The sequence below is a fragment of the Molothrus ater genome, chromosome 2 (assembly GCF_012460135.2).
Source record: "Molothrus ater isolate BHLD 08-10-18 breed brown headed cowbird chromosome 2, BPBGC_Mater_1.1, whole genome shotgun sequence".
NCBI classification, from domain to species: Eukaryota; Metazoa; Chordata; class Aves; order Passeriformes; family Icteridae; genus Molothrus; species Molothrus ater.
The window spans coordinates 101,450,276-101,465,091 of record NC_050479.2 but is presented as its reverse complement, the minus strand read 5'-3'; the positions used below and the strand labels follow the sequence as shown (position 1 = coordinate 101,465,091).

Here is a 14,816-nt window from a genome sequence, read left to right as displayed (position 1 = left end):
ATGATTGTGTGCCCTGGCAGCAAGGTTTCTGTAATCACAAACTGAGAAAGAACAAAAAGAAGCCTCCTTTGTAATTTGCCACATTTGTTTTCTGAATTAAAAAAACTAACCCATAAATTCATCCATTTAACTGGAGTTAAATCTGTGAATTGGAATTGGAACTAGAGACATCCCACATTTGTTGCTTAATTTCTCAAAAAAACTGAGTTTCACTTTAAGGCTCTCTTCTTCCATTCATGCCCTGTGAGTATTGAAGGTGATGTACATCCTCGCTAGCTTCCTTAAGTATTCCTCAAACTGGAGGCTGGAACCTGCCCATTTGATAGACGTGTTTTTTCCTTTTCTTCTCTGTTTCCAAATAGCTCAAAGCATTCGTTATTGCAGTCCACAAATCCACATGGACTTGATTATTTTAAAGCTTAATTTGAGTCTTAAGTGTGTAAGGCTTAAATGTAGACTCTCCACTGTAAACATTAGGGTTACATGTAAATGATTTACATTTGTAGGACTCAGAACTGTTTGAGTGAATGATGGAAGGTTATCTGTGCTGCATCACTCGCTTGTGTGAGTGTGAGAAACAATACTCAGTTTCAAAAACTTTAAAAGGTTTATTAAAACCTTATCAAAAATACAACAGAAGACTGAATAGAGAAAGTATTACGGCACCAGGAGCAGAGGATCTCTCCCACCATGTGCTCATCCACACAATGGAGGCTTCACCTTTTAACTCTTTAGCCCCACCCAAAGTTCAGTCCATGGGCTCCTCCTTTGCTGTCCAGTGGTGGAGTTCACTGCCTTAAATCTTGATTAGAGATCAGGTGCTGCCATAGTAACAAGCTGACCATCCCAAATGTCCCAAACCCAGGCCACCCCCAATAATAACACAAGGGGAGGTAAAACATAACTATAAATCTATAAAACTTCTCTTAACATATAGACATGATATTTCCCTTTTAATTGTGAGAGTCAACCATCGCATTACTCATCTATCACATGAGTTTCTTACAGCATTGGCTCTTGTAGAGGTTTGCTGTCACAAATTATTAAGTCAGACTTGTATTTTATTGTTTTCTTACTCCCTACTGTCTTTTCTTGCCCTACATCTGCTTTTGATAAATTGTAGGTATAGGTGTCTTAAGAAATTGGAAAGGGAGTCTATGATTATAAATTAGGATTTTTTTCTTGTGGGAAAGCAGATGTAGCAAATGATGGTTTAAGAGGTTATGAAAAAAATCTTACAGCTGGCTGGCACCAAATAGGGATGCAGCTTATGTTAGTCTTAGCTTACAATACATGGATTGCACTTTTAATGTATTCAACTGTTTTCTAAACTGTTCAAAGGAAGGGGGAGTGTTTTGTGTCTTCTTAATCTCTCCCATCTCAGAAAGCTGGTGCTGTAGGAATGGAGGTAGAACAGCAGCCTTGTGGATCTCCACCTTCAATCAGTCAGGATGCTCAAGAATTTAAATGTCTGCTTTGCTTTCCGGTCTTTTCCAGGCAGCAGCATGGAACTGGCCTGATGTTGGACAATTGCAGAGCAGCTCTCAGGGCCCCAAGCAACAGCAGTAAATCTGTCAGTCATCACGTTCCAGTTGCTCTGCTTCTGGCTGACAATGGCTGTGAGCTGCTGCAGACACCAAGTGACAACACTGTTGGCTAAACTATCCCTTAAAAAGGCTGGAGTTTCTGCTGTAACTGGCTTGGCTTTCCCAGTTGCTGGAGGAAATTTGGTAGCAGGCCAGTGGCCTCTTCAAGTCCTCAATTCGCTTTTAAAGTGCTATGGAAGTGCTATTTTTAATAAAGTACTTAAAAAAATGAAGTCTTGGGCAACGTAGGAAGAATCCCAGGTTGGCTGATGGCATGTAGGTGATGTAATCAGTTGGCTTACTGTTGACACTTATTAAACCAAGCAGGATTTTGCTCAAAGCACAGCTTGTGCTGACTAAGCTGTAGCATTGAACCTGCATTTAGCCTAGAAATGGAAACAAGATGTGGTCAGTCAGGGTTGAAGTTTCTCTCTGTTTATTCTGTGTACATTTTAATCCAGATTTATGGCCTCAGCTTGCTGATCTCCATTGTGCAATCATAATTGCTTCCACCAAAGTCTACTTGTGCTGAAGTGATACACAAAATTTCCATGTTGCTATTCTTAATAGCTTAGTTTGTATTCCCCTTGTTGGATGACCAAAGATTTCCATGTTGAGGCTTTTTTTTTTGGCTGAGAAAAAAAAAATTCTGTTGATGGTTGCTGCTTTTGTGAGATGAAGTCCCTAAAATCTTAATCTTGTAAGATTTAACTTTGGATGTGGTCATGTTACCATTTTAAAGTTCTTAGAACAACAGTGGATGTACTGGAATTGAGTCAACCAATATCAGTAATTTTTCTGTCTTGCAGTGTAAATGGCCCTATTTGGCATCAAGGCAGCAAAGTTTAACTGTGCAAGGAATGAGTGGATGATGCTTGGCTTAAAAAGACATAAATTGCTTATTAAAACCAGATTTTATTGCTGAGTTATTTTCTATAGCAGTTTTTATATGTCAGAAATTTATATTTAGATACTGATTCACCACTTGAACAAGTATTTGACTATATGTATTGTTTTGAGAAGTCAGTCTCTCTAAATGTTTGTTCCTTGTCCTTTGAGCATGCATAGGAGAACTTAGTTACTACACAACTGGTAGGTTGTTAATGAGTGTTGATCAAATCACTGTGAGGAACTCACATGGCAAATGACCTTTCTAATAATTTCTCCATTATGTAAGTACTCTTTCAATGAGTAGAACACATTCCAGGAGGTTTTTCTGCCTAAATAGAGTGCTGTGAAAACTTGTAAGACTGTCTTGTGATCACCTAATGGACTTAATCAAGAATGTTCTTCCAGTGTTAAAATACATAAAGAGGAAGGGGAAATGTCATTCAGTTATTACTCTTTACCAAAAAGTTTTATCTTGGTAAGGCTTTCTTATATGTAGAAGGAAAACACTCCAGACTTTTAGAAAGAGACAAGTTGGAAAGTGTGGAAGTGGATGACATGGCAGCAGAGCTCTGAGTGAAGTTCGGGATGGTCAGCAAACCTTGGCTTTGACCTGCGTAACCACATGTTCCATAGCCAGCAGCCTCGGGTGCATTCACAGAGGTGGGAGGTTTAAGAAGTAGTTCCCAGTAGGATCAGGGTTTCCAGGAGGTCTCAGTTCTACATTAGGTGTGTTTAGACCGAGCCCTTGGGTGATGCAGGACTGTTGGTCTGAGCAGTCTCAGCCCCCCCACCCCCTCAGCAGCCAGCAGAGCAGTGTTTCTTCATATGGGATGGCCCCTGAACAGCTCTGCAGCTGCTGGTGCTGTGAGCAGTTTGAGAAACTCCAGAGAAACCAAAGAAATTACTTAGACTTTTGCTTTAAATTATGCTATTATGGTGTTTAGGAGAAGCAACAGTGTGAAGGAACTAAAGGTATCTGGTGACTTAAGTGTATTCATTTAGAACTGTAACATGTAAAAGTTCTAAATCACAAGACCTTGTTTATTAATATTACTAGCACTGTTTGTGTCTATGTACAACTCTTCTTTTTCTTATAAATACAATAATTTCTACTTCGTGTTAGTTTTAAGAAAGATGTTAAGGTCTCTCTTAGACCTGTTTTTGCCATCTTTTTCCTCTGCCTGTTTTTTTTTCAATAAATATGGCAAATAATTGCTTTTCTCTCTTCACCCTGAAGCCAGGGCTAACAATCAGTAACTCATCATCATAATCTTTTAATATTTTCAAACGTGATTCAATTAAGAAAGCTATGTTTTTGCTACAGAAGGACCCATGGCATAGTGGGAGATACTGAAGTATGTTTCATGTTCCTGGCTGGGTAGCTGTGTGTTAGCTAAAGGATACTTGCACTTTTAAAGATGGCCTGTGTTAACAATGCTTGTATGTATGTATTTTCAAGTTAATGGTGATTTAACTTAAATGAGATACCTGTAATTACCTGCTCTCTCACCTGCAGCCTGGTCTATCTGTTGAATTGAAAAATTGAAGAGGAGATTTTGATACTTGATTGAATTTAAAGCCTTGGCAGTTTTCTTCATAAACTGTGCAAGTTATCACAGAATGGTTTGGGGTTGTGGGACCTTAAAGTTCATCCAGTTCCAGCACCTTGCACTAGACCAAGTGGCTCTAAGCCCTGTCCAACCTGGCCGTGAGCGCTTCCCAGGATGGGGCAGCCACAGCTTCTCTGGGCAACCTGTGCCACGGCCTCACCACTCTCACAGGGAGCAATTTCTGCCCAATGTCCCATCTAAAGCTGCCTTCCTTACGCTTCCTATTTGGTATTTGGAAATGGAAGCTGACAGTCTGAGTTTGCATTCCTGTTGCTGTTTTTGAGGTGTTTGCATGTGTGGGGAGCCTTTATCACAGCTGTAACTTTCTCCTTGCAGGCTCCACAGAGCTCAGTGTGCAATTAAACAGACTCAGGTAACTGTTCAGAAAATAGGAAGGGAGATTGAAGAAAAGCTGAGATGTACATCTACAAGGAATGAACTGGTATGTTTGATTTATTAAAACCTTATTTTATGGGCTTGCTGAAGCATCTGACTGATGTCTTGACTGTAAGCTTTTTTTTTAACACTTGAACTTGGAATCTTTATTTACACCTGTCATTTTAAATGGGAATTCATTTGAGAGCTGTGTAATATCATCAGTTTGAGTTGTGTGAGTTACTCAGATGGATTGATAAATCAGTTATCCAATTTTTACCTTTATTTTGTACAATCATGCTATCAAAACATAAACATTGCACAGTGCACAAAAGAGATCTTTCAGGAAAAACAAGCTTCTAATGATTTATATGAAACTTCGCAGGAACCTGTGGTGGATTTAGAGTGAGGTGAATCTATTGGCTGTATCTTCTTGCACCCTTATTCCCTTTGGATGAACAGAGTTCATGCAAATGCTGTCATTCAAGTGACATATTCATTTTAAACAGAAATTGTACTAGATCTTACAATGGCTTTTGGCATTTGGTTTTGCCTGGTCTCCTCCCCTCCCCTCCCCAGAGAAGTCTGTTGACATTAGTTTCTGCTTTCTGCCCAGGAAAGCTGATGTTGGTTCAAAGATGAGTTGACAGAACAGGAGTGGTTTGTGGTGACTTCATTATGTTGGTACTCAGTGATATGTGTTTGGTGCCTTGTAAAGGACACATTTGCAGTGTGAAGTTAATTTATTGCTCTAAAGCAGATTCTGAGTTGAGAGTACTCAGCTGAGTTCCAAAAGTGTTAAGCCTGGTTCAAGGATTTGAGAAAACGGGAAAAATGGGAGCTTGTTTACTCTCTGTAATTACAGGGGTTACATTGTAGATGAAGAGGTGAAGAAGTCACCTTCCATAGGGGGCAATATAAAATCTCTTGTGAGTCATTCCAACCCAGAGCTTCTTTGCCTTCTGGTATCTTGACTTCAACCATTACCCTTTCAGTTAGTCCTCCTTGCAAAGGCTTTTAATTTTTAAATATCTGAGAGCAAAACTATATCATACAGTACTAGTATATTTTTGTTTGGAAGGAACCTTAAAGCTTATCCAGTTCCAAACCCCTGCCATAGGCAGGCATACCTTTCATTAGACTAGGCTGTTCCAAGTCCTGTCCAACCTGGCCTTGAGCACTTCCAGGCATGGGCCAGCCACAGTTTCTGTGGGCAACCTGTGCCAGGGCCTCCTCACCCTCACAGCCAAGAATTTCATTCCCAACATCCCATCTAACACTCCTCTCTGGCAGTGGGAAGCCATTTCCCCTTGTCCTGTAATTTCAGGCCTTTGTTCAAACTCCCTCTCCAGCTCTCTTGGACAACTGGGGCTCTAAGGTCTCCCTAGAGCCTTTTCTGTTCTCCAGACTGAATACTCTCTCAGCGTTTTCTTTGTGTCCTCTTATTCTTGTTGTCCTGAATCTGGGAATTGAATTTAATAGTGCAGTTTGAAAATCTCCAGCCTTTTTCCAGCTCCTGCTTTCACTTTATATAGACTTCTTACTGCTCACCTTCCCTCTTGCTGGTGAGCCCTTTGCCAGGGAATGAATGCTCATCCTCCTGCTAGTGCTGTGCTGTCAGTTTTTATGTCCTGGTGAAGCACCATTCCTAATTTTTTTCTTAATCTGGGCTCAAGAGAGATGCATCCCACAGTAGGATCAAGCACTGTGACACACAGCTGCATTGCTTTCCTTCCAAAGCAGTAAAATTATCAGGTGCTAGTCTTGTCCTGGTTTTTAATTCTCTCCTACCACCTTTTTATGGAACTGCTTCTGTGCAGAGAAACTTTTTTTTTTTTAATCTGTATTTCTTCCCATAGAAAAAGGAGAGTGAATGTTTACAGTTGAAGATCCTGGTGCTGCGTAATGAACTGGAGCGACAGAAGAAGGCCCTTGGTCAAGAAGTAGCCTTGTTGCACAAAAAGAAAAGTACTTTGCTTGACAGAGGTAAGTGTAGAAACCTTAGCCTAGTTTATGACCAGAATGAAAGTGTTGGTTTCTTTTCTGTTTTCATTGTCTGGCTGTAGTGTGCTGCTTGTGTTTTTTCTTTATCTGAAATTTGCAACCAGGTGTAATTTCTTCACTCTGTGTTATACTGAGTTTTAGACAGCAGTTTCTGGTATCTTGTCTCTAAATAACTTCTTACTATGACACCCCTCCACAGCAATCTTAAATCTGTGTTTAACTGACATTTTTTGAGAACATCAGAAGAACTGCAGTATAGTACAGTAAAAATTGCCATCATAAAGGAACTTCATGTCATGAGGGAAGTTGCTGTACCTGTGATTTGGATTCAGTTTTACGTATTAGAAGGCAAAAATCTCTCTTAATATTTTAATTTGTGACATATGAAACACTCATCTTAGTATCATCCTTTACCAGGCAAGTTTCCTATAGTGAAATGCTGTATCATTGTCTCTTTGGAGCTCACCAAGATCAAACTATACACATACTTGATTTTGTTGCAGGATTTTTTGTTTTCAATACTTAGTTGTGTCTAAAGTAATTAGTTACTACTAAAAAGGATGTTTTTTACCATGTACTTTATTCTGGCTATGCATGTATTGTTTTTACCATATACTTTATTCTGACTTTGCAAGTATTGAGATCCCATAATTGGATTTTACTGCACTGTGTGGTTGTGAGAGGAATAGGTATTAAAGGAAGATGAAATCTGATGGGTTGTGTTTGGCTGGTGAATGGTGTGTAGTGCATGAAGACAGTTATTCTCCTGTGCTGTCTGACATTCTCTAGTTTGGGAGCATAATATGGAAAATGGGAAGGTAAGAATAAGTGGAGGATTATTGCTGATATTTTGTCAGTATCTATTTTTAAAACTTTGGATAACTAAGAAATTTTTTTTTCCTGATTCCTCCTGTTGCTTAGAAAATGCATTTGGAACTGAATACCAGAAACTTGAAGAGCATAATGAATCTCTATATGAATCAAGAAAGGAATGCACTGCTAAGAGGTAAAAGGATCTATGTTTGTTCTGTAACTGAAAAAAAAAGGTAAGCTTGAGAGCAAGCCATTGAAAATGGGACTTCTGGCACCAAATTCTTCCTCATGTTGCCCTAAAACTTCTGTTAAGATATCCCTGCTACAATTTGTAGATATCTAAAGTGATTACCAGTGGCAATTCCAGAAGAGAAAAAAATTAATGCTTGCTTGTATGTGTAGACCCTGATAGGAATTTCTGCTGTGTTTTAGGGTAACACAGCTTTGTAATACCTGATTCTTGTAGTCAAAATATGTCTATAGTGTATGGTATGCATGAAAACAAAAATTAGCTTTGTGTACTGTATTTTTTTTTTGGTGGATTTACCTAACTTTTTGGAGGATAGGAGGTGATAATTGGAAAGCTACAGAAGGGATATGACAGCTTGACACCTTTATTTGGAGCTTTTGAAGAAAATAATAGTTTTGGAATCTCTTTCCCCAAAGAGAACAGTTTTTGAAGATAAATGCCCAGCAGACTATTCGATGCAAGCAGCTGCTGTCGGAGCTATCCTACATCTACCCTATTGATTTGGTATGTTTTCAACATCCTGACAATCTGCTCAATGTGAAATGTACTTTCTATTTATTACCTTGCAAACAAATATTATGCTTTACTTGTGACAGGATTTGCTCTTCACTCATTCTGTTTATTTCAGCTTTTTCTTACATATGGTCTTCAGATTACAAACTTTACTGGGAGGGAACTTAGGCCAGCACCTCTTACACAGTGTCCTCTATGAAAATAGAATAGCTATAATTTAATGGGTGTTTTCCATTTTGTGTAAAACTGCATAAAGTAACCCTGACAGTAGGCTAGCTGAGTGCACAGAAACATGTTAAAATGTTGAGATTCAAAATCTTTTATATAATGAATTAATAAAATGTTATTCACTCTTTAAAAAAGTTGCATTTATTTTCTGCACTATGTGAGATGTGGATTAAAATACTGTGTCAGTCACTCTAAGTTTAGTTGAATATTTAGTTTTCTAATTTTTATTTTATTGTTTGTTAGCTTTGTTGTCGTGTTTTATGCAGGTTTCAGTGTTCTGGATGTTACTGTTTAATGCTCACTTTCCACTGTTGCTGTTAAATTTACAGAACAACCAAAAGGATTACTTTGTTTGTGGAGTCAAGCTTCCTAATTCTGAAGACTTTCAAGGTAGCTGCATATTCTTAATGTAGTTGTTACAGTTAACACTGCTTCTAAACTTTGTAAAATTAAGAAAACTGGTAGCAATAGCTTGGGGTCCAAATTTTTTGACCAGAAAGATATAGACTAGGAGAAAACTGACGACTTATTTGTTGCTACTTCCTAGTTAATGCAAAGGAGGTTCCTTTTGACTCTTAGTAGAGTATCTCTGTGTTCTAAGACTGCATATTGAAACACTGGAACAGGTTACCCAGAGAGGCAGCCAAGTCTCCATTCTTGGGGATGCTCAGAACCCAGCCGGACACAGTCCTAGGAAGAACCTGTTTTGAGCCAGGGGTGAAGTGCCTTCCAAACTCAGTGATTCTGGAAAATATTGGTGTCTGACCTAGAATTCCATTGGGGCTACTCTTAGTCCATAAATCTCGGTGGGGCAACAGGCATGAATCCTCATTTGGTTTGCTGTAGTTGCTGGTGAACTTGACGAATAAATACCTTGCAAAAAAAGCCTTTGAACATCTCTGGCAGTATGGAGTACTTTACAAGTGACCTTCTACTTCAACTGTCAACGCTCATCCTATTCCAGAAGCAAATATATCATATGCCTGCCTGTATAGCAGTTGTACAGGTAACTGCATGCATTCATCTACAAGTGTTGGACGTGAACTGGAAATTCTTTAAAATCTCCTTGAGGATTTCTTGCCCTCGGTACCTGTTCACTTGGTTTCTTGAGCAAAAACCTCCATCAGTTGTCTGACTCTTTAAAGCCACCCCGTAGTAATTAACTTGTACCAATAATATGTATATTGGATGCTCGAATATTGGAGAAATAATCTTTAAAACAAATTAATTTGTCAATAGGACAAAAATCAGTCTATTGCTTTGTTTCCCTGATTGCACTAAATGTGGTAATGGACACAGTTTGCTGACTCCTGGGTAATGAGTGGTATGCCATCTTCTGGCTCATTTGCACTTTCCTGGTATTAATTCATTGCAAAAGAATTACTAATTCTTTATCCAAGTCTTTAGAAGAATTGTATTGTGAGGAAGAAGTACTAAGCATTCAATTTAGTGAAATAAGCAGTTAATTTTGAAATCCAGCTGTCTGGCATGGATCTTATCTCAGACTCAGTAGATACAATCTTTTAAAAAACTAGGTGTCCAAAAAAAATCTAGAAAACCAGTTTCGCTGCAAATTTTGAACCTTTTCTACAAAATCCATTTTGACAGGGGTGTAACTTAAATACATACATCATGACAGGCTTTGATAGAGCTCAGTATGGTTGTTGAATATCATTATAAGCTTTGTTGAAGGTCCTCTGTTCTGCTGGTTTCATGGATACATCAGAAGGGACTATTGTGCTGTCTGTATCCCTTAAAAAGAATTAAAATAGGGAAAAGAGAAAGGAAAAGCCTTTATGTGGCTAAAAGATGTAGTTTCAATTGCAAGATCTATGTGTATTTCTAGCAGGTGAAGCTTAAAGGTTGAAACTTTAGCTGTCAAATTGAAAATGGTACTTGAAAACAATGGGTTAATCTAAGTTTTTCCAGCTATTGGCAGAGAACAGAGTTCATAGCTTGGGGTCAGTGTCTCTCCATCTGATCTCACTTGTGAATAAAGTTGAGGAGGAATGCAGCTTTCTCCTGATCCCACTCACACGTGTCAGCTCCATCTAGAGAATCGCAGAAATCTTAATACTTGAGTTTTGTCTTGTGAATTTTGTTTCACTTTTCCCATCTCTTCTCCACCCTCCCCCATCCTGGCAGTGCTGCTTTGAAAGTAAAATTTGCAGGAGAACAAGCCATCACCAGTTTTCTGTGCCTCATTGCAAGAGGCAAACACAACACAGTGAAGTGCAAACAGTTGTAAAGCTCTCAAAAATGACACCAGGTCTCCTTCTATCCTTGAGTTCTGACTTCTGAGAGCTACAGTAATTGTTGTTCTGAGCAATATTGATGAATATTGTATTGAGCAATAAAGATGAATATTGGGATTCAATGGATCCAATTAATAATAGAATCTTTTTGTCATTGACAGCAAAAGATGATGGAAGCATTGCTGTTGCCCTGGGCTATACTGCTCACCTAATTTCCATGATCTCCTTCTTCTTACAAGTGCCACTCAGGTATCCTATCATTCACAAGGGCTCCCGGTCTACAATCAAAGACAATATAAATGACAAGCTGACGGAAAAAGAGCGAGAGTGAGTATATTGTACATACACTGATCTACTGTCTTCAACAAGTCAACACCAAAAAAATCCATCTTAAACACTTCTGGGCAGTCTGAGGTGATAAGGAATTTGAAGTTACTTGTTACTGCTTTCAGTAGCTGTGGAATAGTCATTGAGTTTCTCTTGTTAGAATTTTGGGATACAATAGAGTAACTCAGCTTTGTTATTCTAAGTCTGTTGGCAGATATATGGCTTTGATTTGTTACCCAGTAGTGCTAGAAAAAATTAGTGTTTCTTGGTGTTTCATGAGTTTTGGTTTCTATTTGGAAAACTTGCCTTTTATGTTTTGCTACTGGCTATGGGAATAAACTGCAGATAGCAAGTGTAGTTTCACTGGGGAGCTGCTGCCAGTGCCCTAATAGTGGTTGATAAATGGGAGAAAACAAATTGCTTTGTTTTAACAGAGTTTTTTAATCAATTAATTAAAAAACAGTAATCTGCCACCTACTATAAATCAACTGAATATTCAATGTAGAGCTTTTCATTTGTTCTGTAATAATTGTCTTTGAACATGTAGCTACACTGTTACTGTTTTCCTTCTAGGAAACTGTCTTGCTGTCTTTAAGTTCACTCTCTGAATGTCTTCTCCTGTGTTTTGGAACTTTGTTTATTTTCCCACTGTCTTGGCACCTGTGTGCTCTTACATGAAATTAGTGGCAATTACTGGTTAAGGTTCCCTTTGTAGCCTGAAACTACTGAGCTGCCAGGAATGCAACACTGACCATTGGTGGAAGGCCAACTGCTCTGTTCAGATTCTGGGCACTGGCAAAGTTTGCCCAAAGGCTTTTTGGACTACCCATCCCTGGAAGTTTTCAAGGCCAGGTTGGATGGGGCTTGGAGCAACCTGGTCTAGCTGAAGGTGCCCCTGCCCTGGCAGGTGGTTGGAATGAGATGACCTTGAAGTCCCTTACAATTCAGGAATTCTGTGACCTTGTGTGTGTCTCTGGATGGGTGCAGTCAAGCTTGCAGCATCAAAAATTTCATATTCCCACAAAAGTTTGAAAAAGGAGCAAAGGAAATGACAGGGGAAATGAACTTGTGGAAAGTAGCTGACTCTCTTGACAGGAAGCTGTGAAAAAACAAATTCTTCTCTTCGGAAATATGCAGTCAAAGTACTACAACAATTTAACACTAATTCCTCATAATTGAAATAAAGATGGAAGGGTTTTATTGTGCCTAGTTGACAGAATTTGGATGCTTTAAAGTGTCTGATTTCTCTTTGAAGGTTAGTGACTTTTGGCAGGACAGGCAAGGTAATTTGCCTTAAGATTTAAACTTGTCTTCCTGTTGCGACACCATAAAACACAACTATATAATTACATCTTGCAAAGTAATTTTGATACCATTTTAATAACTTGTCCAAACACACTTCTGGGTACCTTAATAGAACATTGACCTGTTTTGCTTCAGTGTAGTTCTTGAAGCAGATGATCATACTCCTTCCTGTACATCACTTTGAGAAGGGTTGCAAACTAGAACATTTGTATCTTGAAAATAAATTCGTGAGTAGTAGAGCTCCTTGTGTGTGGGTGTGTAAAGATTAATTCAGTTTCCTATTCTCTCATACAGATTAGAAGGTTTAGTCCTTCATGCTGCAGCCTTCCAAACTCTTGTGACTTAATACTTGATTTCACAACAGATTTCTGAAAAGGAGAGATTTTAGCTAAGTAAACTAATCCCTGCTGGGCTATTTACCTGTGTTGTGCAAGATTTTTTCAGAATTGGCTCCTGCTGGAGATCTTCTCTTCCCAGCTATTGGAGAAACAATCCTACCAACTCCAAGGTTTTATGTCAAATGCCTTAAATTGCAGTTTTCTTTCTAAACTAATAGATCATGTTTCTCCCTTGCTAATTGTGTTGAGCACAGCAGTTAACATACATTATTAGATTTTTTAAATTTCAGTTACCTGTCCTTTAGCAGCTTTTCAAACTCCAGCATAAATTGTTGAGTAATTGCAGTGATGTAATCCCTGTATTTGGTCTTTACTATAACACATAGTGTCTTCCTTATTGACTGGCTTATACTTACATACTTGGCTTTTTTCTTTTTTTTTTTTTTTAATTGCAGGGTGTTGGAGGTTAGGATTTTTCCTTTTTTTTTTTTTTCCTTTCTCAGGAGTTTTTTATCCCATTTCTTGTTTTAAGAAATGGGAACGACAGATACTTAAGGGAGACAAAAGATGTGGCCAGGGCTGGAGACGGGGCACAGTTTGCTTCTGTCTCTTAGTGGGGAGATTTTCTCATGGAAAATGCAGGGATACTGAGAGAATTGGCTGGGAATTAGGGGCTGGGCTCAGCTCTCTCTCAAGAGCAGGCTTGTGCTGCCGGCTGTAGCCCTAACTACACCAAAGGGGAAAGTGCTCAATGGCCAAGAGAAGGCTGTGGTTGTGTTTCTGTTTTTATTTTGTTGTTGCTGCAGTTGTTGGTTGTTTGTCTTGTTATACATATATACACTAGTAAAGCCCTGTGTTCCTTTTCCCATATCTTTGCCTGAAAGCCTTGTAATTTCAAAGTTACAGTAATTTGGAGGGAAGGGATTCGTGTTTTCCGTCCCAATAAGGTTCCCACCTTCCTTGGCAGGCACTTGTCCTTTAAGCCAAGACAGGGTTTCTCTGACATCCTTATTAGGAGATTCTGGAAATTGTTTGCTGGGGGAAATAGCTGAGGTTTTCGCTCAAGAGCAAATTCATAAGTACAGGTGTTTGTTTTTAAAGTCATACTGTATAAAGATGTTACCACGCTTTCAAGTTTCTTTACTGACTTTTCTAAGCCCTCCTGTTGAGCTGGTTAAATATTTTGAGAGCTTTCAGAATGTAAGTAACTTCTGGGACATGCTTCATCTGCTTCAGATTGGTTTACTTGCATGATCCAGGTCACTTCTATGAGGACCTTGAGAATTTACAGTTTTTTTCTGTTACGATAACTGTTACATTGGGACTTTGAAGTAGGAGGTTGTGGTGAGAGCTTAGCTCTTGTCTGGCCATAGAATGAACTTAGAATGAAGTACAGAGTGACTACCAGTAGCATATAGTATGTGGTCAGCTTTGTAATTGTAGAGATATTAGTGTTTGTAATGTGCTTAATAACTGCTCCTTTCTTGTCTTCCAAAACCTGATTTTGGTACTACCATAAAGCTCCAAGTTTTCTCCTATGAGGTCTACTTTTATGACGTTTTGAATTACCATGTTAAGGCAAGAATCTGATTTTGACAAAATTTCTCATTAATTCACTTCTTCAGTGATCCCTTTCAGCATCTCCAGAGTGCATGCAATATGTAGGAAGAAAGAATTCTCAGAAGTTCTGGAGTCTGAAAGATTTCAAAGCAATGAGTGCACTTTGAGTCAGTTTGCAGAGGACACCTGTAGGAGCGTCGGGGGGTAGGACGGTCAGGACGGATGGAGACGAGAGATCTCTGAAGCCAGGTTGTGGAACTTGTGGTTTATTGCAAAGGGCCTGGGTGCAGGGCCCTGCTTGGAGCTGCCAGGCACAGCTCGGAGCAGGCCCAAGAGAAGAGAGGGGGAGAGAGGATGAGAGGGTAAGAGAGTAAGGGAGTAAAAAGGGTAAGAGAGTGAGGTTCCCATTACAATACAATAAATCTTCTTTTGTGCTGAATATTCTAATTCTCACTAACCAATCTAGTACAATATACAAATCCTATAGCATTTACATACAGCCTATAAGAATCATTACATCACCATACTGTGTTACATTTTAAACCCTAAAAATTACTCTTTGGACCCCTTCTGCCAAGCTAGTAGGGTCTGCTCTGACCCCTGGACCTGTCTGTAAGCAGAGGGAATTGTTTCATCAAAAGGAGATTACCTTCAGCCAGCCATACCATGGTTTTCCAGTTGTTCAGTAACTAAGGTATCTCAAAGCTTGCTTTCATTTCAGTCTCGCTTATAGTTTCTATTCTCAAAATCTTTTGCCAGAC

At 39.0% G+C, this 14,816-nt stretch overlaps 1 protein-coding gene across 2 annotated transcripts in view; it reads left to right on the top strand.

The window, feature by feature from the left end:
- Positions 1–14,816, top strand: part of UVRAG (UV radiation resistance associated) — an 88,277-nt gene that overhangs the window by 28,901 nt on the left and 44,560 nt on the right. For both annotated transcript variants that reach the window (XM_036386090.2, XM_036386099.2), the window contains exons 7-12: positions 4,424–4,529; positions 6,322–6,448; positions 7,388–7,472; positions 7,946–8,033; positions 8,600–8,660; positions 10,687–10,852. In XM_036386090.2, coding sequence (XP_036241983.1) covers positions 4,424–4,529; positions 6,322–6,448; positions 7,388–7,472; positions 7,946–8,033; positions 8,600–8,660; positions 10,687–10,852 — 633 coding nt within the window. The remainder of the gene's footprint in view (positions 1–4,423; positions 4,530–6,321; positions 6,449–7,387; positions 7,473–7,945; positions 8,034–8,599; positions 8,661–10,686; positions 10,853–14,816) is intronic.